The sequence below is a fragment of the Brachyistius frenatus genome, unplaced genomic scaffold (genome assembly GCF_029030835.1).
Source record: "Brachyistius frenatus isolate BFR_SWC_R1_liver_20210118 unplaced genomic scaffold, ASM2903083v1 Contig_23, whole genome shotgun sequence".
Lineage (NCBI taxonomy): Eukaryota > Metazoa > Chordata > Actinopteri > Embiotocidae > Brachyistius > Brachyistius frenatus.
In genome coordinates this window covers 2017844-2044415 of record NW_027210622.1, presented here as the reverse complement: position 1 = coordinate 2044415, position 26572 = coordinate 2017844, and the positions used below count along the sequence as shown (strand labels likewise).

General features: G+C 43.1%; 1 protein-coding gene across 10 annotated transcripts in view; it reads right to left on the bottom strand.

The window, feature by feature from the left end:
• Window positions 1-26572, bottom strand: part of nfixa (nuclear factor I/Xa) — a 115318-nt gene that overhangs the window by 78509 nt on the left and 10237 nt on the right. For 7 of the 10 annotated variants that reach the window (XM_069697304.1, XM_069697302.1, XM_069697307.1 and 4 more), the window contains exon 3: window positions 663-1194. In XM_069697304.1, the coding sequence (XP_069553405.1) occupies window positions 663-1194 (532 nt within the window). Of the gene's footprint in view, window positions 1-662; window positions 1384-2078; window positions 2915-24488; window positions 24648-26572 lie in introns of those variants that run through there. The other 3 variants (XM_069697305.1, XM_069697306.1, XM_069697301.1) reach the window with 3 other exon arrangements.

Below are 26572 nucleotides of genomic sequence, written 5' to 3'. Positions count from 1 at the left end.
ACACACACACACACACACACACACACACACACACACACACACACACACACACACACACACACCTACACACACGCAGTGGCATGCAAATTCCTTCCTATAAAAAACCCAAAATACATGCTCATATGAAGCCGCAAATGCTTTGCTCAGAAAAATGAACCCGTACTTGCCAGAGCGCGCTGGACGAATGCCCTTGACACACACTCACAAATTCTCTTTATGACTGTTGATACTATGTTGTCATGTAAACAAAAACCAAGAAACAGATGAAGGAAAGAGAAAATATGAAAAAAAAAAAAAAAACTGTTTGCAGTTTTTTCAGAGAACAAAAGCAAGATTTTAATTTTGCTTCTCTGAGAGGTGAATTATTTATTTAACAGAATATTGTGAAATACAACTTTTCAAAAAAAAAAGAAAAAAAAAAGCTTTAATTATCACCTTAATTTCCTCTCTGTAATATGAAACACCTCTTCAGTGTGTTTCCGAACATTGGTTAATATTTATTTATATTTTATGTCACTCCCTCTTTAATTATGCGTCACACATGCAGGTGTGCATGTGTGTGATTGTGCAGCTAAACGCACATCAACATGGGTACGTATGACGAGTGTTTATGTTGTCGGCAGCCCTCCCTATTGGTGTCTAGTGTCCAGTTGGTCACATACCTGGCGTGTGGACGAAGTAGGCCAGGTAGAGGTCCAGCTCTTTGACGGACACTCCGATGTGGTGTGGCTGGACGCACAGGCCGGGGTTGGTGCACTGTGGTGACTTGACCAGTCGTTCTCCGTCCGTGCTCTCCAGGGGGCTGCCCTTGAACAGGATGACCATCACCAGGTCCAGCCGCCACACCTTGTCGGCCTGGCGCAGGCAGTCGATGCGACGGATCTTGCCCTTCTGGTCGGGGTTGGACAGCACGCAGCAAGGGGCCTTTTTCCCCGTGATGGTGAGCACAAAGTCCTCACGGAACTCAGGCCGGATGTCCTTGCGGAGCTTGGCCAGCAGGCGCGAGGCCCACTTCTGCTTGATCTCTGGCTTCTCCCCCAGCAGCTCATCCTTCACTGCGCGCTCTTCCTCCTTGGACATGCGCTTCTCGTGCTTCTTGAAGTATTTGCGCTTGCGGGCCTGCAGGTTGAACCAGGTGTAGGCGAAGGCGCGGACATGGGGCAGAAGGGCCTCGATGAAGGGGTGGAATTCATCCTGGATGAGGGAGGAGGTCGGGGGGAGGGCGGAGGAGGAGAGGGAGGAGGGGGGGAAGCAGGAGGAGGCAGTGGAGAGAGAGGGGGAGAACGGGGGAGAGAAGGATGGGGACAGAGGGAGCGGGGGTGAGGAGGGGAAGAGAGAAGAGAGGCAGTTAGCACCGGCGCGCAGCATGGAGGAGCGGCGCCTGCTCCGTGTGAGCGGAGGGAGAGAATGAGCGAGAGGCGCCGAGAGAGAGAGAGAGAGAGAGAGAGAGAGAGAGAGAGAGAGAGAGAGAGAGAGAGAGGGAAAGATGCTTTACACTCTCTAACACACACACACACACACACACACACACACACACACACACACACACACACACACACACACACACACACACACACACACACACACACACACACACACACACACACACACCACTCTGAAGGACACACTTAATGAACCACTGAATAACACAACATGAAGTAAGAACGTGTGATGTTTGTGTAAAACTTGTGTGTCTCCCTAAATAACCAAACACATGTGTTAGTGATGACTAAAAAACTGCCAGACTCAAATCTACCCGTAACAAAACAAAACAAAAAACGTTTGAATTCTCTGAAACGTGATTTAATCTGAATAACAAAGTAAAATAAATGCAAAGAGGCTTTTATAAAATAAAATGCAAACTTACTACATAAACTATATAATGCATAAAATAGAAATAATCTGAGAGGACTAACATAGAGAATTCTAATTATTAAAATAATAGCAGTCACAACATAAAATATTTGTCCAGAAATAATATGGCAGAGTCTGCACTCAAAATGACTTCACAGTCGTTACCAAAAAAAATTAATGTAAAATGAAAAAAATGAATAAAACAAGAATTACATGGTAGTTACCATTTTGCTCTCTCATCATAAATTCACCCCGTCGATTGCAAAGAAACTTAAAATGCAGAACCAGCACAGAAACTGGTTTGTTGAGTCAAAAGGCGCTGAAGTAATGTTGCGTATATTAGAAAACAAAAGACTGAGGGAAAAAAAATTAAGCAAAAAGAGAAGCTGAGAAACTGTCCAATAAAAGCAGCAGGGGGCAAAAAAGCTGAGAAAGAGGAAACAGGCCAAGGGGGTGCAGTGTAATACCAGCACAGGAACACAGGAGGTACTGTAGCAGGAGCTGCAGGAGAGGTGCTGTTCAAGAGCACAACAGAAGGAGAGTGTAGAGAAGTTTAGAAACCTCTCTGTCTAAAAGGATTTATAAAAAAAAAATTAAAAAAAAATGTTTAAAAAAAAAACAGCTGGATGTGCACTAACAAAATAAAACAGACATTGCAGAAAAAAGGACAAAATTGTCACAAACTAAAACAAGCCTCTTTGTTTGTTTGCAAAAGTATGTAGGAAAAAATATCTTGATGAGAAAAAAAAAAAGAAAAAAAAACAAGAAAAAAATGGTTGGCAAAGCGGCGCGTGCTATTGGTTCAATTCTGATCTGCATAAGACTCACGGAGAGGGAGAGAGAGAGCTGGACAAGGGGGGTGCGGACGGAGGAGAAGAAGAAGAAAAAAAAAACAAAAAAACAAGAGGACCGAATCAATGTTGGAAGACTGTGCACGACCGCTGGCAAACCCGAGTGCAGCTTCTTTTTTCCCCCTCTTTCTCTCCAACTCTGTCTCTCTCTTTCTCTCTTCCTCTCCACTTTCCTTCTCTAACCATTGACTGAGTGTGTGCCAACACGCAGAGGGCCCACCTATTTGGCATGGAGTCTCAAACAGCCCAGCCAATACGCACGCTCCCAGCGCTGAAAGGGAGGGAAGAGAGAGATGGCAGAGGGAGAAGCAGGGAGGTGGGGGTGTGGATGGTTGGTGGCTGGTGGTGGAGGGAGGCAGGGAGGGAGGGAGGGGGGGGGGGGTGAGGGAGGGGGAGGGGGGCGGGTTGTGTGCGGTGCAGGCAGAAGGCAAGTCATTAGCCAAATAGACAAGTTCCAATCTAGTGCAAAGGCAAAGTCCAGAGGATATTAATTTTACATGCATCCAGACAGCACCCGCCTTCTAAAGCCTCCCCCCTTTCCCTCGCCGCCTTCGTCACCAACATGGTCACAGCCATCCCAACAAACCAGCTTGCTCTCTAAAGGCCCCCCCCCACCTCCCCCCTCCAGAAACACCCCTCTCTCTCCCTCTCTCTCTCTCTCTCCCTCTCTCTGCTCGCGTTACACCACCTTGGCATGGGATGGCATGAGAAAACACAGACCCAAAATCCCACTAGACCCTGAGACCAGCAGCTGCTCCTGGATTTACCACACAAACAAAGGGAGGAGGGGGAAGAAAAAGTCCTCCCCCCCCCAAACAAAAAATACCATCCAAAAACATGCTCTCCTGTTTCAAAATGCACTCTTACATCCAAACTGGCCCCTTCTCCTCCTCTCTCGCAGTTTTTTTTTTTTTTTTTCTGTTACTCCACTTTAATAGCCCCACCAGAACAGACACAGAAACACATTAAAAGTTTCTGTTACCAAATTAGAGAGCAATCCCATTTGTGGGTGAGAGATGGGATTCGATGGACGATGATGTGCGAAAAAGCTGCTGTGGACAGCTTTGTGTAAGTAGCCTATACATGTTAAGCTGTTTACTAAGGCAAGCTGATATTAAAACAGAGCATACCGCTTCCTGTAATTCTCAAAGCTTAGTCTAATGCTTTCAGATTCTGCTCTTTGTAATAGTGAAAAGAATAATAGTTTCCGACGGCTGCCAGTAAATTGCCCATGTTTTAATCGTGTTGCATTATGAAGTGCACAATGACACCTAATTGGGGCTGATCAACAGCGGAAAGTGAGGGAGCACATAGGCCTGTATAGCTGCACTGGACAGCACAATGTCTCGTTGTCATCGGCTGACCCACATGACCTCTGCAGGACAAGCTGTGCCCACTGCACCATGGGAGAAATATCTGCCACAAAGGCTCTCACCAAGGATCAATTCAATACAATCGGATGCTTTTGTCAGATATATAACATCTTAGAGAGGGTTTGATATGAAATACGTGTGGACCGCTCGACTCATTAGAAGTGCATTTAAATGTCATTGTCCCAGTTTTCAAAAAAAGGAACAAGTTTGCTCATTGACGAGGTCCAAATGACATGAATCGGTGCACGAAGCTCGCAGGAATCATGGCGACATTGTCGAAACTGGAATCTCGACAGTGGGCAGCCATAAAAAGCTAACTTGTCATGCATGTGGCAAAGTTGAGGGCACGGCCATTTGATCGTGGGTTCAAGCCCCCTGCTGTGCAACGGGACATGCTGTCTGTGTGAACGCCCTACAAAGCCCAGAGACCTCTGGTTTGCTCCCAAGACCGTCAGATTTAGCCTGGCCTGCTCCCTCTGTCAGTTTCTGACAGAGGAGCTGCAGCCTGGACGACTGGCTGGTCCACCGACTGGCTGGCAAGTTGGCTGTTCGGTTGGCTGATACGCTCCACGACTGGCTGGGTGAATGACTGGTTGGCTACCCAGGTGGGTAGCTAGCTGGCTAGTTGGTTGCCTGGCTGGCTGACTCGTCACTGCTACTGCTGGGGAGGGAAAGGGGGGGGGGGGGGTACGGACCCCATCTGGACCAGGCCGAGCCGGGCCGGGCGCCGATTGTTCATGCTAACATACGCCTGCCACACACAGCCACACTGAAAACGTGAAAAATGTGGGAATGAGAGAAGATGGTGGAGGCAAGCAGAAAACGGAACACGAGGAGATGGAATTAAAAAGGATGTGTGTGTTTGTTTTTGTTTTTGAAGAATAATGACGGAGGTGTGTTCGCCACTTATTTGAAAAGACTGGAGGGATCTAGACTTTTTTGATGAATGGGCCACAGACAAAGAAAAGGACAGATATGTGCCAAGTACTGCTGCCACTTCCTGTAATATCATCATGCCATTACTGACAGGCAAAATGATAATAACCAAGATTATTATCAGGGAAATCCAAACCTCTCCTTTTGTCCATTCAAACTAGCAACACATTCTCTTTTGTGGTTGCAGCCCTGCGACATTTTGTCACAATCGTCGTATCTTCAAATCTTCATATAACAAAAAGAGGGTGAAAAAGTGACAAAAACCTATTATAAGGCAACAAGTTAATCCATATTATTAAGCAAATACTATTTGTATGAAACATGTAATCCTTCCAAAATAAATAAAAAATCCCCCTCTTTAAAATCAGTTAAATCTGCTACCAGGCCTTTTATGATCATAAACTGGAGCAAATGCAAAATTATACACAACAGCACAACGCAGGCATTGAGGTCTGTGCACAATTTGCAGTTGAGGGTAAATCTTTTATGGTTTTGGCTATGACATGAGTCTGTGTGGCACCCTGCTATTCGATGTGTCCTTTTCTTGACATTTTCAAACCCACATTTCCTTCAGCTCATTAGGTTTCTCCTGTTTGCCCAGAGTTCATTACAGCAGTGGCAGTTTTTCAGCCCTCTGCTACTGGACTCTGTAGGTATCTGCAATAATTTAAGCGAGAACCCATCTTATCTCTGAACGCCATGCTCTGTCTTTCAGAAAACGGCGACCTTTGTTCTCCAGGCTGGGCGAGCCAACCTCCACTCCAGGCCTGCCACGGTGCAACTCTGAGCAGGGGAGAGAAATGAAAACCTGCTCAGGTTTTTTTTTTTTTTTTTTTAAACAAGGCCAAGCTCTAAGCAGCAGCAACTGCCAGAAACACAAGACAAAGGAAACCTATATAAAAACAGATAATTGCTGTATTCAAGATTGGTAATAAACCACAAAACAGGAGACTAACAACAGTGAAAATTCACCCATTACAAGATTTCATCATGTGAGGCTGCCTGAGTGTGAACCTCAATGTTAACGTCACACTGTCATGGCTGCAAAATGAGGCCTAACATCGATTTTAAATGGCATCAAATCAGAGTTTTGAGAAGAGGACACGTCCTGTTCTTGACAATTAGGTAGGTTTCTGTTTTTGACAACCATTTAAACCAACGACAAATCATAGGGCTAAAGGAGGAGAAGGGACACACCAGAACTCCTCTGCGCGGCCTGCACCTTGTGTTTCTACATTTCTAAAATGGTATATAATGATTATCCTTACCTGGGGAATTTTTTTTTTTTAAATTTTTTTTTTTTACCTTTGGCACCGTTTTGGGTTGTAATCTCGCCGACAGCGTTTTATTCTGCGCTAATGCCAGTTGATTTTCTCCGTCTATTCTCTTCTTCTGACGGTGTTCCGCCTCCGTCGGTATGTGGCCTGTGTTAATTAACCCGTCTTTTGTCGTTGTTATTTCAAATAAAATAAGCTACTTGACTTGCACTCCACCGCTCAATGTGTTAAGAAGTAATGTTCCTCTTTCCCACGCAGGAAGAAATAAACTTGGGGTCAGTAAGCGGACCTGCGCGCTCGTCTGTGTGCAGCGGCCTTCGTTCAACAAAGAAGGGCAAAATTAATCCAAACAAAAAAGTCGAATGGGTTAAAAAAAAAAGAAAAGTGGTGTCCGTGTTTTATTCCCGCTACTGAATGCAAGCGGTGAATGCAGACTTTAAACAGACTAAATTAAATCCTCACATTTCAGCAAAATGCGCTCTCCTCCTTGAATCGTTGCATATTTTACCAACTTAATGCATACAGGTATTTTTTTAGATAGGCTATCAATATCTTTATGAAAATTATTATTATTTTTTTTTAAACCGTTCCTGTCTATAGGCTTTTTTTTTTTTTTTTTTTTTTTTTTTTTTTGCAGTTTGTTAAACCAACCTCGCCCGTCATCAATTACCTGAGATGACTTTGTGGTATTCATCATGGTGAGCAAATAAATACCAAAGGGCTAAATATATGCACAGGGCATGTGGGAGGAAAGATCAGGTCATACATTTAGGCCTGTTTTGATGTCACACACTGCATGCTTAGGATGTCTTGGTTGCGAGTCAACAGGCATTAAATTTGCCCTCACTGACTGCAGACTAAAGATCTCAGGGATTATGAAGGTCACCTATTTTCTTTTCTTCCTTTCTCCGTTGAATTTGATTCAGACAAGAAAACACAAATTGCAAATTCAAAAAGAATAGAAGCAATAAATTGGAACAAAAAAAAAAGATTATGAACAAGTCCAGCCTCATCAAAAAGCTCAAACAGCCTCACAACATGTCTTTATAAACGCAACTGGATCATAAAAGTAAAATGATAGGGTATTACATTTTGATCACCAACATGACCTAAATAATGTAAAAATCTTAAAATGTCACAAAATGGTTTAAAATGGAAATTAACATTTGTTATTTGGATGTATTTTAAAACTTATAACAATTGCTACAAATTAATGAACAGTTATATCCTGAAAATCAACCACATGGATCCAAAATGAAAGCATTTAAATAAGATTTTGGGTCATGTATCCATTTGATCACTTTTTTTCCTTTTTGCAGTTTCAATTGAAAATGTACACCAATTATAGCAGCAATCATTTTAGACTGGTGTTTTCTTGTAAAGTAAATACATTTTTATAAATATATTTAATTTAAACATATATGAAATATATATATAAATACATATATGGAATTATTATTATTATACAATATATTTGCTGGATAATGGAAAACACAGGAGCACTTTTATTTTCAAAATGTAATTATAAAAATAGAAGTGAAAATTATAATTAAAATTTATTTTTTAGAAGCATGGAACTGAAAGCCAGATTTATCCGTAGAAAATTATATTTGTCTTTTTTTATTAACTCTGATCCAGATGATCCTGTAAAATGAGGCTATAAACAAGCGCGCGCACACACACACACACATACACATATAACGCACACACAAAGCTAATGAAAGCTTCAGCGTGTCAGGACACGTAACTACTGGAATTTAACTTTGACATCTGCTGTATGAAATCGCATATTGACAACTACTGAGGAGAAGGAAAAGAAAAGTGTGTGTGTGTGTGTGTGTGTGTGTGTGTGTGTGTGTGTGTGCGCGTGCGTGCGTGCGTGCGTGCGTGCGTGCGTGCGTGCGTGCGTGCGTGCGTGTGTGTGTGTGTACTCTGACCAAGCAAGTTGGTTTGGAATAATGTGGGTTAAAGTTTCCTGAGCTGTTTATACTTTGTATATAAATCACATATTTCTCAGAGCTCAGTAAACTTCACATAAAACAGGGACCTCAGAGAAAAGGGAAACAGAAGAGAAAAACCTTTCTGTGAGAGAAGTTTCCAAGTTTCCTCTGTTATAGAAGCGCGGGAAAAAAAAGAAAACGTAAGGTGCGCAGAGAGCATGTCCTGAGCAGTGGCAAGTAACACCCTGCCATTAAGAGGTGATGGGTTGGAAACCTCAGCAGCCTCAGAGATGTAAAATAATTATGGACAAGTTCACATAAACTGCTTTTTCCTTGGTAACTTTGATTAAATACCAAAAAAGAAGCATCTGTTTTTCTTCTCTTTTTATTAAGTAATTAATTTCAGTCGACACACATGTATTCACACAGACCCACAGCTTTTCCTCTTAAAATTTCCCCCACAACGACACATCCTTGCGATTCCTCCGATTTCCATCCAGCTCAAAACCTTTTCATCCACTCTAATCCCTGGAAGAAGCAAACTTCCCCTCATTCTGCTCTCTTTCTCCCATCGGCACAGATTGATGTTAAAAGTGTGTCTGCATGCGCATTGTTTGTAATTACGCCTGTTTACACACTGAAGCATTACTATGTGTGAAAGTCTGGAAGCCATTTGTGGCATGAGGCTGAGAGGGAAAGACAGAGCGAGCGAGCTTTAAACAGCTCCAGAGACACAAGGACTGATAGCGAGCCGGGGGCTTCTGACATGACTGCAGACCTGGGTAATATTATACCCAAATATGTTTTCTCGTTTGTGCGATTGGTTTGTCTGGGCAGACTGTTTCAGCCTCAAATGTAAGCACACCAAAGATAAGATCAAGAGCTCTTCGTGATTCTTTTCAAGCATCCAAAATCTGTTCAGACAAGAATTTTCTTTTGAGGTTTATGTGGTTTTACTTTGACTTGGGACCATTTGCATAAATTTCACCTCACAGAGTAAACATAACTTTATCCTCACAAGTGACTTAAATTATCAATTGATGTTTTCAAAATATTTGGACAACTGAATTTAATTTAGTATATTAAGAACACATTTTGTGATGATTTGATGTTAGATAAATGTGGGATTTTTTTTTTTGTCTTGGATTTGGTGGACAGACTTCCAGAGTTATACACTAAAATGTATTGTGGGAACTGTAAAGAAGGCCGCATGAAACCTTATACATTCACTCCTTATGATGCAAAACTGGATGTTAAAGTTGATAAGAGTGTCGTCAGTTAAGAGAAATGTTTCTTTTAAGGACGTTATCATGAGCAAATTTATAGATTTCAAACTAAATTAAGAGATTCTGGCGCTGCATGTTACAAACAATGATTTCATAAACCATTTCAACATGGAGCTGCAGCTAGACGGGACAGTATAGGATTACATGCAGGCAGATGCTAAGTGAATACATATAGACTGCAGCATGTGTACCGTATGTGTGTTTAAATTACAGTGGTTTCTGTCCAGTCACAAAATACACACAGACGCATAAACCCACTCAAACACACACACACACACACACACACACACACACACACACACACACACACACACACACACACACACACACACACACACACACACACACACACACACACACACACACACACACACACACACACACACACACACACACACACACACACGTACTGTTGGTGTGGCATTTTCCGACAGGACGTAGCAGTAAAACTGACAACAGCATTTCCCCTTGACAAGGGCAGCCATTCCAGATAAGGTCGAGTAGGCCCTGTGACACTTGGAGAGTGTGTGTGAGTGTGTGTGAAGGGTGATGGCAGCTTTCTGCTTCAGCTATACAGGGAGGACATAACGTCTGTCTCGCACTTTGTGTCTTTGTCCACGCTGAAGCGCAAGCGGCACACACCTACGGTCCAGTCGGCACATGCCAGCGGCACATGGCAGCGGCACAGACTGGCTACCGTGCCCTGCCTACAGCTGCAGCGAGGGCTTTGAACCTCATGGTTCGCAAATACAGCAGGAATCAAGCAGATAATGAAACCCGATATCCCCTCCCCTCCATGCCCTGCTCCAGCAATAGCCAAGGCCTGCTTCTCCCAGCACAAGAGATGCACTATTGAGAGACTTTCTCTCTCACTCTTTCACTCCCCCTCATTCTTTTATTTCTCCCTGGTCCTCGTTCTGCCAGTCGGCAAGGCGAGATGCCAACCTCTCCCCAAAGCCGGGCAGAGTGCCCTCACCCTTTATGCAAATGATTCACCACTAGCCCAACTCACACACTCACTCTGTGCCCCCCACCATCACCTACTCCTCCATTCCTTCATTTATTTCTTTCACCTCTTACTGTGCACTCCTTCTCTCTCCAACACGTTTCCCTTTTCCTGTACTTCATATTGTTGTTGCACTTCAACCATCCCTCCCTCGGCTTCTTTGCTGCTTCACTCACCCTCTCACTTCTACCAATTGCCTGTGCTCTCTCTACCTCAATTGCTATCCATCTTCCAGCACCTCTCACTCTGCTCCCCCTCGCTCCTTTCACTGTGGAACTCCTTTTCTCGCTGCCTCGCTCTCACACAGCTTGACTCGCCCAGACTCAAACTTGTACACTCATTCCTCGGCCAGTGCCAGACAGGCAAGTGCAGAAACTCCCTTCACCCTCTCTCCCTCTCTCTCTCTCTCTCTCTCTCTCTCTCTCTCTCTCTCTCTCTCTCTTTCACTTGCACACAGCCACTCATGCTGCAACTCATGCCCTGCTACATCCCTTAAAGGGAAAGTATCTCCACAATAAATCATGTTTTTTCTTCATCTGTTATAGTTTATAGAACTATTATATAATTTGTCAGCGTTTAATGTTAAATGTATAGTTTGAAAGAAGCCGTTCGGTACATTTATCAATAGCCGCTATGAGAATTTATTCCCTTTTTTTGCGTAATTTTTTGATTCCTTGATTATTCCTTGAGTTTTTGTGCACTTCACTAACACCCTCTCTTCACAAAAAAACAAAAACAAAAGAGGGACAGTGATTTCGACATGTGTTGGGTTATGATTATATGCTTTAACTAACTCATATTTGTCATTTTTTTAAATGGGGAAACCTGACTGATTTCAATCTTGCTTATTAAAAGAATTACCGACCCCTCTTATGTGACCATCCACATTTCCACATCAGTGCGCTTCCTATCAGGAACGCAGAAGCTTGTGGATTTAATTCTGCTTATCATAGGAGCTGGAGTTCTGCCGGTGCAGGGTTGGCACTGTGAGGGTTAAACGGTGCCCGCTCCCTGTGGCATGATATGAGCTGGGCCTTTGCCTGTGCACTCTGCCTTGTCTGTGCTGAGTTGTTAGGGGTTGTGCAGAGCTCCAAGTGGTTTCCTATGTGACACTGATCCCATGTGAGGTTAAAGGGTGGCTGTTCCATATGGTCTCCCGAGAGCTGGGTCTTAATCTCTGCTATGCTCGACAGAGTTTGGGTTAAAGGGAGACAGTCTCTTGATGCTGTAGTGAGTTCTGCTTGACTCTGAGCTGGCAGTGTGAGGGTTAAAGGTCGCTCTGCCCATTTTGAGTGGCGTTCCCTATAGGGCCAGCACCATGCCAGGCCGGAAGAAAGAGAGGACACACACAAACACATGCAAGGCGAGAAACAAAGAGCCTTCACAACCACACAACCACACGCACACACGAAGACATGTGCACACACACAACAACTAAATCATTTTGAAAGTTTTATCCACTCAAACCAATGGTTTCTTTTCTTCTTTTAAAAAAAAAAAAAAAAAAAAAAAAGAAGAAGAGGAATCCTGCAATAAACGCCAGGAGAAGACAGACAGACACATGATGCAGACGGGCGCCTCAGGGTGAGTGTGTGTGCAGTTATCTCCTCTGTGACCACGCTCGCTGACTTCCCCAGCCTAAACTACCACCTCGCTCAGACCTCAGGAGCACCACAGCACCACAGGCAGACAGCCATAAGTACATATCCTCAGAGGGGACATAAAATGGAGGAAACCCACCTCGATAAAAAGGCACCTCACAAACTCCCCTGGGGGAGGGAACCAAAAGAAAGACCTGCATACTGATCCAAGCTTTAAAATGAGGTTAGAGATGCATTTATACCAACTACACATGTTTTTGATTTTTACAGATATAGGAAAAAAGCTATTTTCTCCACTTTCAGTTCTTTAGTGCAACAAAAGCACAATTTCAAACAAAAGAACACTTCATGCATTGTATGTTACAATGCTTAATAGCTTGCATCTGGTATAGGTAAAAATTCCCCCTATTGAGAGACAGAATTGCATGTAAGTGAAATACTGTTTACAAGTAACCAATTGTGAACTTACTGGCCTTTAACCTTGGAGGATTTTTTTTTTTTTTTTTTCCAGTATCCTGCTTGACTTTATGGTTGTCTAATTGAATAAAAACATCAACAAAAACATTCCTAACTGCAATAAATATTCTATTCCCGTCGTATTATTTTCAGTGAAAAGTACAGTTTCGCTGAGAGTTGATAAACCTTCAGTGAAACTGCCGGTATGAAACGCCCGTCAGTCTCCATTTATAAACATGTGATTGTATGAAAAGATAGTATCACAGAAAGGGGAGCCAGAAGGAAAAGAGCTGGACTGAAAGCAGCAAGAGCTGCCACGTCAGATGCACTGAGGCTTCTTGGCTGTCAGGACTGAAAGACACACACACACACACACACACACACACACACACACACACACACACACACACACACACACACACACACACACACACACACACACACACACACACACACACACACACACACACACAACTGCAGTATGGCCTACACACACTCCCACAAAACTGACTCAAATATATACAGACATACACACACAAAGAAGGGTTTGCCTTTGCAGTGCTGTTTGGGGAGTCGGAGTCATCAGCCAAGCCTGACACCCCTGCTCAGTGTAGCTGTCACCGCTGTCTTTCTGTGAGTCAACATGGATGGAGCCGCTCCATCATCAACACACACACAGGCCCTAATAATAAAACGAGTAAATCCCTCACTCCAGTTTGCCTGCCACACACCAGAGAGGGCCTGCCTGTAAGGATTGCTTCTGGATTTGCACTTATCATTTGGTTACACTCTTCGATCATTTAAATAAATATTTTGGGGTTTTTTGTTTCGTTTTTTTTTTTTTTTTTTTTTTTTTCCAAATTTCAGTCCGGTGTTTGAATCCTTAAAAAAAAAATTACTTTAAAACTGTGACCAACAGCACTGTATGCAAAGCATGCAAACATTTATTAACATGCACAAAGAAGACAGCACAGTATCCCCTGGATCAGATGCAAAATAGGATTTGGCCTCATCTTTATTTAGGTTAGCTTTCCAATTCCTGGAGAAATTGCATTATTGAATACAACAACACCATTGTTTCAGCAAATTTCAGAGAGGCTTTCAGCTTTATGTATTTCCAGAGAGGAAAATCAAAATGCGAACACCGTTTTTCAATCCGGAGTGGAGAGAAGGTTCTTGTGCAGAGATTTGATTCTCCAGATAGCACTTGGCACCGTTTGCCTCCTCTAAGCACTGTAATATGGTTATGATACATTAGCATTCCTTCACATCACCAAGGAAACCCAATATGTGTATATCAAGCATTTTAGTCAGAGGAGGAACAGAAAAGAATCAGTGGGCGAAAAGGAGGAGGGGAGGAGGTCCAGGAGATGGAGAGCCAGGTAAAGGATTAGCGTTAAGAGGTGAGGGAGTAAAAGAAGAGATGCCCGATGATCAGCATTCCAACGGACAAAGCTTGGTGAATGGTGAAACTGTTTTAGATAGCCTGTGCTGTTCTCAGGAGAGACACAGGGAGTTAGCAAAGTGGCTTTTAAGCTCACCAAATCCAACATATCCCAGATAAGACTGTGGCTCCTCCTGAGGGAACGAAAGAGAGGAGTAGTGGAGGGGGGGGTGGAAAGAATGAGGTAAAACGGAGAAAGAAACGGTTGAGGTAACAGATGTAATGAGAGGGAGAGAGAAAGTAGGGAGAGTCAAAGATAAGCAAACACATACTAAAAGGGGAAAAAAAGGAGATTTTGAGAAAGAGGCAGAACAAGAGAGAGAAAAAAAAAGAAATAAATGAAGTGTACGGAAAGTGAGAGCATATTTTCAGATGAGAGCACATGTGGGTTTCGGTGTTGGTTGATCCCGTCACATGAACCCGAAGACTCCGAGCAGCAGGATTTTATCACCTGTGTGAAAGGCGGCTTGAATACACACTGGCCAACATCATCAATCCCTGCTCTGCTGAGTTAAAGGAGTAACCTGTGCAGGCCTTTTATGTACATTTTAGTGTCTGGATATTATTCAGCCACCTAAACTATAATGTGGAGGTGCAAAAATACTTTAAACCACTCACACAAACGCACACAAAATGCACACACAAGGACAGCTTAGAGTTACAAACACTATCCCCAAAAAGTTGCCTCAAATATATGTCTCTTTTATGTTTTTCCTTTCTGTATGCATACATTGTTAACTACATTATACATGCATCCACAAGACATGAGACAGGTGCACGCGCGCACACGCACACCCACCCGAAGCCAAACAGACACACACACACGCACACGCACACACACACACACACACACACACACACACACACACACACACACACACACACACACACACACACACACACACACACACACACACACAGGCCAGAAAGCTGAGAGTCAACAAACAAGGGTCCGTTTTTAATCAGTTTGTTTATTTAACAGTGGTCAGGTTTTAACTTATAAACCTTCGAAACTACATTACTAAAAATCCTCCATTTAGACTCCAGAGAGAACATTCAAACAGTATTAATTCCTCTGCTGGGAAAAGGGACAGCCTTTTCCCGGAGCAATCCATAACATCTGAATATAAAAATAAATATGAAGAGCGGGCGCGCTCTTAACCCCAAAGTGAGGAGGGGAAAAACCTGCCGGGAAGTTTGATGGTGGTGTATGTTTTTCCTCTGTTGTACCGGAGTCTGGGACAACATTTTTCTCTGCTGATTTACTCTCACTGGAGTTTAGACAACTACCACCATTTCTCTACCTCTCCACCTCTCTTTCTTTCTCTTTTTCTAAGTCTGTTTGTCAAGCCTCCCCTTTCTATCTCTGTCCCTCTTTATCTTTTCCCTCGCTCTCTCTCCCTCTCTCTGCTGGACACCCCTGTGCCAGTTAACACACCACAAGCCAGAGGGAGGACCGCAAGAATGCTTAAATCAGCATAATTAGGCCTGTGTGTACTTTAAACACACACGTTTCCCCCAAGCCTGGACCCCTGCCACCCGTACACCGCTGTGTACGCAGCCATGGCCCGTCTCTTTGAGTCAATAAACACAAACATATCAGCAGTCAGTCTCACAAACGTTTATACAGTACACACATAAATACATATGCAACACATGAAGTAAAAAATGATGCAGCATCCTCCTTCCACCCAACTTTATCCCACCAACTGAAGCTACCACCCTCATACAGCTGTCACTCCCCTGAACCAAACCGCCATCACCACACTAACACAGTTTGACCCTTTACACTGTGAAGATGAGGGAAAATGACTTTAATATGCTGGCATTGCACTGAAAAGTTGCACGTCTGTTGAAAAACTTCCATAAGCAAGCCTGTAAAAATTGAGCACGAGCATGCACTGAAAACAATGGCAGGGATCTAAATTGTTTTTTGTGGTTTTGTCCCACAAACATCTGTATGTGTTTTGGGTTTCAGTGGTGCATTAACAAACAACAGCCTCCCAAGTGAATGCAGGGTGCCTCGCTGCACATGGGGATTATCAGTAGTCATTACAGACCATTTAATAATAATCACCACCATCAAAAACGAATCAGTCCTGGCATGTGATTTTCAGATGGTCATTTTCACTGGCTGAGAGGATCATATTAGTGAAGATGAGAACTGATTAAACCATTTTTGGCATTTCATCTTATTGAATTATCACAGTGAGCAGCTTTTTATTGTCTTTATCTGCCTCTCTGTGCTGCTCATCATGGGTGTCGGTGTATCTCCGTGTGAGATAAGAGTCGTAACAGAGATGACACAGCCATGAACTTACACTATCGAGACGCTCTCCACAGAAAAGTGTGAGTCAGTAACTACAGCCTAGTTCAAAGGCATCCAATAAAAACATTACACTCCCTTCCTCTGGGGTTTGAACACTCAGAGCTCCCGAAGAAGCCTCAGGTGCAGGTGGACACTGCAAGTGAGGCCTGCACTTGCTCAAACACAACACCAAACACTGAAAACGAATCTCGTCAGACTGCGAATAAAAGGAAGAGTGCGAACATGAAAGGCCTGATTGCCTTTAATTTATTCAAAATTCTAATCTCCTCCCTAAATATATGCAAAGAGAACCAGTAACTCCAGTGTAGTGATTAACTAATGCGGCTCTGACTTTGGAAATACAGTGCTGTTGCCATGGAGTTGATATGTCATCAAAGCAAAACATAAACTTCATTTGCTTTCCATTTTTGCCATTGCCCGCCTCAAAAACAGCTAAATTTTATATGGCCTCAGCTTACTTTTCTCTTGGCATAACACTCCAGAGGGGGATCAGAACGCCATGCTCGGTCAACTTAGAAAAATATTTGGTCAGCAACATTTGATCAAAGTGGTGTGATACTGTTTATATGAGGGTACACACTGAAAACTAACCACAAAGAAGCCACTCAGTGTGTCTCTCTCTCCCTCTGTCTGTGTGCCTCTTTCTCTCTCTCTCTCTCTCTCTCTCTCTCTCTCTCTCTCACACACACACACACACACACACACACACACACACACACACACACACACACACACACACACACACACACACACACACACACACACACACACACACACACACACACACACACAGAGGCATGAACACACTCATTTCTCTGTTTGTGTGCTCACACAGCTGTGGATCTTGTGCAGGGTTCAACCAAGGTAAAGATATGGTATATTACGCAATGGCTTATAGATTTTTCCACCCCTGGCAAGCTGCCAGCGCTCTCAACAGGAGAGAAAGAGAAAGAGGGAGCGTTAGAGAGCAGCACACTTTGTTCCACAAAGTCTGACTCACTGACAGGATTCACTGGCTGCTAATGGGACCACAGGCCTCTGACCAGTCGTTACACTGTGGACATACAGCTGGACAAAAGAGTATGCGTAGTGTGTGTGATGTGATAACACTAGTAATAAAATAATGACTGGAAGATTGTTTGTTTGTGCATTTGTGTCAAGAATCAAACATATTCATGAGGTCTGGGGGATTTTTCAGCTATCGTTGCCGTGTGTGCGGCGGACTGCTGCTGCTCTGCCTCTGCTACACACACACACACACACACACACACACACACACACACACACACACACACACACACACACACACACACACACACACACACACACACACACACACACACACACACACACACACACACACACACACACAGAATGCAGTCAAAAATAAATGACCTCAGGCCATCATTCAAAACAGTGGTGTATCAGGACTATAGTGTGCTCTATGCATTTCCATAAATTTAAAGGCGCAGTAAACACACTGATGCACGTCAAGACTTTGCATGCCGAGTCAGTTGCTGCTTCATTTATTCTAAAAGGCCCATATGTAACTTTTTTTTTATGATTTAAGGGGCAAGAAAACTTATATGACAAAGCAAAATCGTCTGAAGACTGTGATGTTTCATTGTGAAAAGGCACAAACAAATGCCATTGACATGAACAAAATCTCCAGTGTGACAGACATTTCAGCGCAGACTAACTCCAAAATGAAACTTGGACGAGTGAGCAAGAACAGCCCAATCTGTTTTGAATCAGATGCTCGCCTGTCAGGATGATCAACCTGAATGTTTTCTTGATTTACTTACCGAGTACGTGACACGCATATGTTAATGACCCTTCTCATATCGGTCTTGTCCATATTTTCCCGCCTGGATTAAGGAGGCAGACATACTGTTCACACACAAGGCGACAGAGATGCATTCACTGAGCTGATTTGGCCTAGATCTCGCACACCCAGGTTTCCCCTACTCTTTTAATTGGGCTCTTGATGCTCGACATAGGGTGTACTTCCTCTAATTAGCTATATCTATAGCGTATGGGAGGGTGATGAATGCATGCATGTGTAAAATCCTCTTTTGAGCAACTCCAAACTAACTAAGAGCTTTAATTTCACGCTAGGCTGCATTGTACCATTCAGTGGGGTTACCCTACAAAAAAAAAGCCTCTGAGAAAATCAAAAAGAACGAAAAACACACCAACGGGTCACAGATGAGGGGGATGGAGAAAGACACAGAGAGAGCGAGAGACAAACAACAATAACAACAACTGAGGCTCATCCTGGAACAATGCAGACCTCTCACTAACCGTTACTTCTCTTTTAAAGGGAGCTAATTGAGGAGGTGGAGGAGGAGAAGCAGGATGAAGGTGAAGGGGAGTCTGTCCCAAGCAGCTGCAAGAAGAGTTTATTCACAGGCTCTTGCATCTTCTCATCCCTTGATTCCTTATTGGTTCCTCACGTCTCCACTGTCTGATGGTCTCATCCCTTACTGGCAAACTAAAGTCTTTTAATGATAAATGACTATAAACTGTTAGTTGTTGCACCTCTGATTCTCAAACCTGAGGACAATTTTTTAACGGTCTTGCACATGGAAGACATAAAAGTATCAGTCAATTGCACAATCACATTTAATTCTTACCCACAGCCAAGAATAAAATGATATTGCGTAGTGACCCGCGCAACAACAAAAGCTCTGGGGGATCATTTCGTATATTCGAATTTGGATACTTTCTACTGTCATGACAAAAACTGGCAAAGGCTAAACTGAGAGATGTTCCCAATATCAGCACACTGAATTGATTCTGACTGCGCTGCTCCTCCGCCACATGTCTGTCTATCTGTCCTTAACATATGTGAGTGTTCAGTCTGATTTCAGACGTGTGTGTGTGTGTGTGTGTGTGTGTCTGTGGGTATATACATGTGTGTGTCGTATGGCTTGATAAACAAAACTATATCTCTGGACAACATGAGACCGCTATAGGGGCTGCCTGCCTCCACTGGCCACAGACCAGCCTAAACCTAATCCACACTAGAAGGCAGAGGACAAGGGGTGGGGGGGGGGGAGCAGCACATATTCACAAGGACACACACAAACACACACGCATCGGCCACACAAAAACATGCCCATCCATCCAGGGGACAGCCACCTATTACCCTGTTGTGCCAACCGCCTCGGTTAAGCATGATAAATCCATTTTGTATGGGCAGTCAGGACGACTGCACAGATAAGGGATAAGCAGAGCGCCACAGTGTTGGATTTAACCCACCTCCAAGACAGACTCACAAACACACACAGGCAGAGGACGACTGTCCACAAGCTACCAGGGTTTTGTTTTGGGGCTCTTCTTTTTGTTATGCTACAAACAAAAACTAGTTTTAGTGTTCACACACGTTTAACTGTGTGCAATTGTGTTGTCAAATATTTGAACCAGAGATTAACTTGATTTCAGTGTTTAAAAGACTTAAGAGTCAACACATCCACCAAGCAAGTTGAGTATTTTTTTCTTAGCTTGTAATCAAAATTGAAGACGCTGTTTAACTGATAAGAGACATGTTGTGCCATTTCCCGCTTCCCTGCTCTTTCCTCTGTCCCTGCCTACCAGATCCCACTTTGGGCCAAGCAGTGTAAGGTGGACCTGGTTTGCCTCCAGCAAAAAGGATGAATAAGTAAAAAGAACACAGTGTACCCCTGGGTTCTGCCTGCAACCCACCGCCTGCCTGCCTGCCGTTGGCCGGCAGTTGGCAGGCCACTTTTACCCTGCTTACCGTCCACTACAGCAAACCTTTTCTCCGCTGCCTGTGCTGTGCCTACTAACTAGCTCTATGTGTGTGTGTGTGTGTGTGTGTGTGTGTGTGTGTGTGTGTGTGTGTGTGTGTGTGTGTGTGTGTGTGCATGGTGCAAAGTGACGCCGATGAGGCTTGGTATGTTACCAGATCATGCAGGCCCACCTCGGCTTACACCGGCACCGCGGCCCTCACCGTCCGGTCTCAGTGAAACCAGAACCGAGGGCTGACGCAGGAGAGTCATCGGCCCAAAACGGGACAGGAGTAAGACACACACACAGATCCTGTGCACAAACACAAACACACACACACACACACACACACACACACACACACACACACACACACACACACACACACACACACACACACACACACACACTCACCCATGGACAGCTATGATGGCCTACGTCTTGATTATCTGACTGTGATGACTATAGGTGAAAATAAGAAAACAAAACAAAATTTGGCTTAAAGTAAACAGTGTTTAATTCACATTTAGGGCCATGCTATAACATGCAAACTGCTTGTGCGGGCTCCACACATATTGAATGCGTCTTCATATGCACTGATTCACATGCTCTGTTTTGCAGAGATGAAAGCTTTTATCTCACTCACCAAAGATACTGACTGCAAAATCTCCACATTTTTTTCTGTTGCTATGGCTATATGGCATGGCTACAGTATAGATTTCGCCTCACACTTTCAAGTGCTTTGCCAATCTGCACGGCCGACTGAATTTCAAGGACTCATTTGATCTCCAAATCTAAAACCCTCAACAAGTGCATATAATCGGACATGAATCGCTTATGAGCAAGAAAATAAAACTTTGTTCTTTTTTTTTTTTTTGCGTGTGGACTGTGCGGGAAACAGTTAAACAATCTCCCGCACATTGTTAAACATCTCGGAGTTTGCTGCAAAGCTTCAGAAGTTGGCAGTGTTTGTGAGACGCGCTGTAGCCTGCATTAGCAGCCCCTCTCATTTGGATAAGCGGGACTTAACTGGAGTCTGAAATAATTGATTTCAAAACGCAGCACATAAAAGTTTTAATTAACGACGCCTCCTCGACCTTCAAAACGCATTAAAACTTTATGCAAATGCATCTCCGTCACAGGGATGTGAAACAATGCCACGCGGCCCATAAAAACCTCCTGGTAATGTTTGGCAAGTGCATGTGCGCCACTTTTGGCTGCTCGGGTCCGTCAACTACCGGGCCATTCCAGCAAAGCTTTTATCAGCATTAATAATACATTGTAGATTGTTTACAGCAGTTTTGAATGTTTTCTGTGATTTGTGAATTATTTACCGGACTGCGATCAAGAATATAATCTTAATGGAGTCATTGGACGACAAGAGCAGCATGGTTACAAAGTAGCCTGATTTACGCACGTCAGTATCCATCACCCATCCTGTGCATGGATGTGGACACAGAGCTGCAAATAACCCGGCGTCAAACCACAGATCATTTAAACGATCACGGCAAATTAAAGGCAAATGTTTCAATTATAGGTGTGAAACGAGCAGGATGCACTAAAGTTAATTTTTGACTGGCGTTATCTTAATATGCTCTGAATACAAACACACGCTCTCAAGGAGATATGAGAGAACGCAAACAAATCAGCTGTGCTTGATATTCATCAGTGGATGATGGAGACGCACTAACAGCAGCCATAAGCAGATCAATATGTATCGCACATATGGGCAGCACGCGTCCATGCGGCGCTCGTGCGAGGGGATCTGCTGCCAATTAATTTTAATTAATGGAAAGAAAGAGGAAACTCGATGCGGACCTCTGCCTCATACCACCAGGCTTGGAAAATTATCTGTGCTAAATATGCAGTAGGGCTGTTGGACTTATTTTACGTCGCAAATCAAATAGACTATTGATTAGAAAATGTCTCCCGCACTGTTGAAAACTCGCAGACGCCAGAAAAGGTCAAGAGCAAACAAAAAAGAACGATTCCAAAGACAGAAGCCGCGATGAGTGATGTAATTGATTCTGATGCAGCCTCGGTGGCTGACTTTGTTGCAGTAATGAAAACAGATAAGAAGAAATATGAATTTTTTATTTTTATTTTTTGCTTTAGAGAGGGACTTTTCCTTTATGTTTCTGACAAACAGAGAGAAACATGCTGAGGTCTGGTCATAAGGCCTGAAATAACACCGAGAAGAATCCTGCGTGTTTTCCACGGAGCTCGGCAAAACCAGACTGTTCTGTTTAAAGACAGGAATGGCTCTTTGCTACATTACATAGTCAGTGGAGTTTCAAAAATTACCGTCCACATTTAGTCTAATCCATGATCCAACCTTTTATAATAAAACCAAAACTGCAATGCAAAACCGAGTTACTTCTGAAAAGAGCGAAGGACGGCAGCCTGTGACCTCCGTGTATAACTGAAAATTTAACATACAGGCCTAAAGCTAAACAGCTGGGACTTTATAATCCTAAATTATCTCGAAGTATATAAGATTGTATCATATTGCATGAGACTGAGAATTGACATGTCTTGCAATTTCTTGCACTGACACCCCTGACTAACTGATGATCAGACTAAAATTAATAAACACTGCATGCTGTCAAATATTGACGTAAAATGTTCATGTTGAATTTGATCTTTAAATAAGGCTTTAAGGGAAAAATAGTGAATTATATTTAATGAAGTTGATCCCGGGGTCTGGTGTGATAAGCCGAGCGGGAGACAGAAAAACGGACCTGCGGCCGCCTGAAGCTGCAGGCTCGGCGCGCCTGCATGCACTTCTCATTTGTTTAACTCTGCACTGACTGCAGCTCTCAAGATCTGAGCCTGTGAAGTACACACTAACTTTATACATGTATTTAACAACTTTATATATGTATTGTCAGGGACAAAAAGCGCAGCTCTGCATAGAAAACAAAAAAAAGGTAATTTACAGTTTGACCTTTGATCTTGCGAGCTGTGATCAGGTTAAATTTACAGCTAAAATTGCTCACACACTGAAAACCAACATGATCAGATCATGAATAAAATAAATTTACTGTGGTGAAAAAAACAAACATTTAAAGAATGAAGAAATATTGAGTATTTGCTTTACTTGTGCCAAAACAGTTTAGAGGTCGGTTGGCCCAATATTTTCATTTTACGTGCAGATTTTCTCTAGAGGGCATTCTAGCAGAAATATATTAAATATTATATATCTAAAGAAAATTACAGGGTATTTAAGATGATTAAAAAAAATTGATTTCAGACTTTTATTGTAGCTCTTGTGGAAGAGGAGCGCAAAGGCAGAGACGCTCAAAGGGTCAAAACTCAGTCGTTAATTTTACATTAAGGTACAAAACACGTGGGCTGAATATTCAAACGTGATACATTATTTGCACAATTTAAAATGTCTCAAAACAAGTCAAATAAAAAAAAAATTATGCATCTGTGTAAAACTTGTAACTGAACCTTTACCCCAAACGGCCTTTGAAAATACACGCACATGTTGAAGCGACATTTTCTAACCTGATGAATCCTTTAAAAAGCTCCATCCCGTGCTGTATTTAATCTAACGGCCGTACTATGGCTATATAAATACCGCGCAGTAGCTTTATTGCTTCTTTAAAGGATTACTGTATTTTGCCATGAATCAAACTGCCACCACGCAGCTTGAAGTCTGCAAACATACACGCCCACCATCCCTTCATTCGCATTTTTACAGAAAGGATAGTTGTTTAAAAGTATTGTTTTAAAACGAGGTTGCTGAAGAAGAGCAGCCCTCTCAAAACCAGGGGCAGTTATGAAAGCGCTCACGGTGACCCTAAAAGGCCCCCATCGCCGTCCGCGGCTCAGGACGGGAAGACCTCCCTAACAGCTGCAAGTCAGAAACCACTCCAATAAAAAGCCACTGTCCTACAACTCAAGAAGCCGAAATAAAAATTTGACATGTGGTTTCTGATATTTGTCGATACGGCCGATTATTGCCTCGGGGTGTTTCTGATTTAGTCGCCAACTGTCAGGACACCCAGCCCTTCTTCCCCTTACTCCAACCCGTTTTAAATAAAATAGATTTGGGAGAAGCGCCATTTTCTCTCCAAACCATGCGCAATGAGACGCACAAGAAAGCCCCGTTGGAGAAGTGCCATTAAAAAGAAAGGGGGAGAGAGAGCGCGAGCGAGGGAGAGAGGGAGAGGGAGGTTAAACACTATCGGGGAAGGAGAGCAGAGTTGGAAAAAGGTCCTTAATACGCAACAAATGACAAGCGGCGGCACGACAGACAACACAACACTGTAACCACATACAGTAGACACAGACCGGAGGCACAGGACACCGGAAAAAAAGCAACGGAGAGGAGCAGTAAAACGGCGGGTTTTTCTTTTCTTTTTTTTCCATACCTGTGTCAAGCAGTAAGGGGAGTACATGGTGGTGTCTAGAGATGAAATTTTGAGTAGTTGATAACAAAGTTTGATGGAGGTTCGCTGCGGTGCCGCATTGCAAAGCCGCTGTGGCTCAGTCCAGGCTGTAACCCCGCCTCACTCGCAGTGAAAGCTCCGCACTAACTTTACAGGAAAGTTTTCGCTGCTCTCTCTCCCTCCCTCCCTCCCTCTTTCTCTCTAACGCTCCCTCTCTCCCTCCCTCCGCGCTTTTCTATTACATCGACACAAACCGAACTGTATATTTGAAAATGAGCTCTTTTTTAAACGTTATTTCTTTTGTAAACAGCGCGTCGCTAAATCTCCTCAAGTGCAGTCGCTGGGAGTTTTCCTGCTGCAGAGGTTTATGGTGCGCTTGATACTCAGCGAGGAGTTCAGTCGACGCATCGTATTCAGTGTCTTTTCAAAATTTCCGCAGAATATTTGGAATCTTCATATAGAATTTACATGACTTTGATTTCTGCCGGCTGTCTGTAGCTATTCTGCCTAAATGTTCTATCTATCTATCTATCTATCTATCTATCTATCTATCTATCTATCTATCTATCTATCTATCTATCTATCTATCTATCTATCTATCTATCTATCTATCTATCTATCTATCTATCTATCTATCTATCTATCTATCTATCTATCTATCTATCTATCTATCTATCTAATAATTTCAAATTTCTAGTAGCATTAATTTAATATTCCAAAGAGACCTGTCCTATTTAAAGAATCTTTCTGGTGCAGGCACATAGTATACTTTTGACTTTGTTGGATAAAACTGTCTTTAAAAAAGGCTTTGGCAATGAGCGCAGAGCAAACACAAATGATTGAGGGTGCAGATTTCCTCAAAACGATCATTTTTCTACTTTCATATCCTTTCCTCTTATGAGGAATGCAGAAGTAAACCCAAGTGTGACCGAAAATAGAAACAAAAATACTTGAAAATTTACAACTCAGATTATGCTGTGGTCTTTTGAGAGCCCGTCTTCTGGACGGTAACACAAAGCGTCTTGCACACATACAAATTTAAATGAAGAGGCCCTGTATTCTTGACTATTTGTTACTGTAAATTAAAAGTTTGCCGTAGGCTCAGCATTTGATCCAGCTAAAACAAAAGCTAAAATGGGGTTCGTTTATTTGTAGTTATTGCATTTTAAAAAGGAGTCACGGCTGGATATGAGGCCCAACTCTATCAGTTCCACTTTTGCTACGGATGCTCTTTGCAGTTAATTTTTGGCAAAGAGCTCTTCATCCGAAACTTATAACCAGACTTATAAAATATTTACAATAGCGGGAGCATTTGGATATTCTCAATATTTCTGGAGACCTCCGTGAATGGAACTAAACAAGTCCTAAAGTATACAGCAGGTTGTAAAATTGACTGTCTAAGACTCTAATCTATTCAGCTGTGATACCTCATGGTTTCCTATTTCTCTCCTTTATAACTAAATTCAAGTCATATTCCAGTGTACTATATCCGTATATGGAGACAAAAGATACCTGAACTTGGGCAAAGTGGTCTAAACCGGGCTCATTGTGACTCCTATTGTATGGAAGCCATACTCTCTGTTTCTAATCAGGCTTGGCTTTATCCTTGCCCGCTCCATGCTCCTCAGCCTAATCAAACTCATATATGCAGGCAGAGTGCCTGCAATTATACATAAGCCCCTGCCTTGTGCATGTGTGTGAGAGCATTAGTGTGTGGAAGTGTGTGTATGTGTGAATACAATACTGTATGTGCATATGTCTGTATGTGTGTGTGGGTTGTGCAAAAGCATGTGTGTGCTCACACGTCTGTGTGCGTGTGCGTGTGTGTGTGCGTGTGTGTGTGTGTGTATGTGTGTGCAAGGGTGCGGTTTTGGGGGTTGAAGTCACCCCGGTGCTTGAATGCCAAGTTTTTCAGGGGGATATGAGGCTGTGCAGCTTTACGAGACCTCAGCCTATGTAGGATACTTAGACACTCACACCACAGACACACGTGCACCTAATGTACAGCATAGACACAGGTTCCACACACATTTATATTACATGGACACAAATGTCTGGTGGTCAAA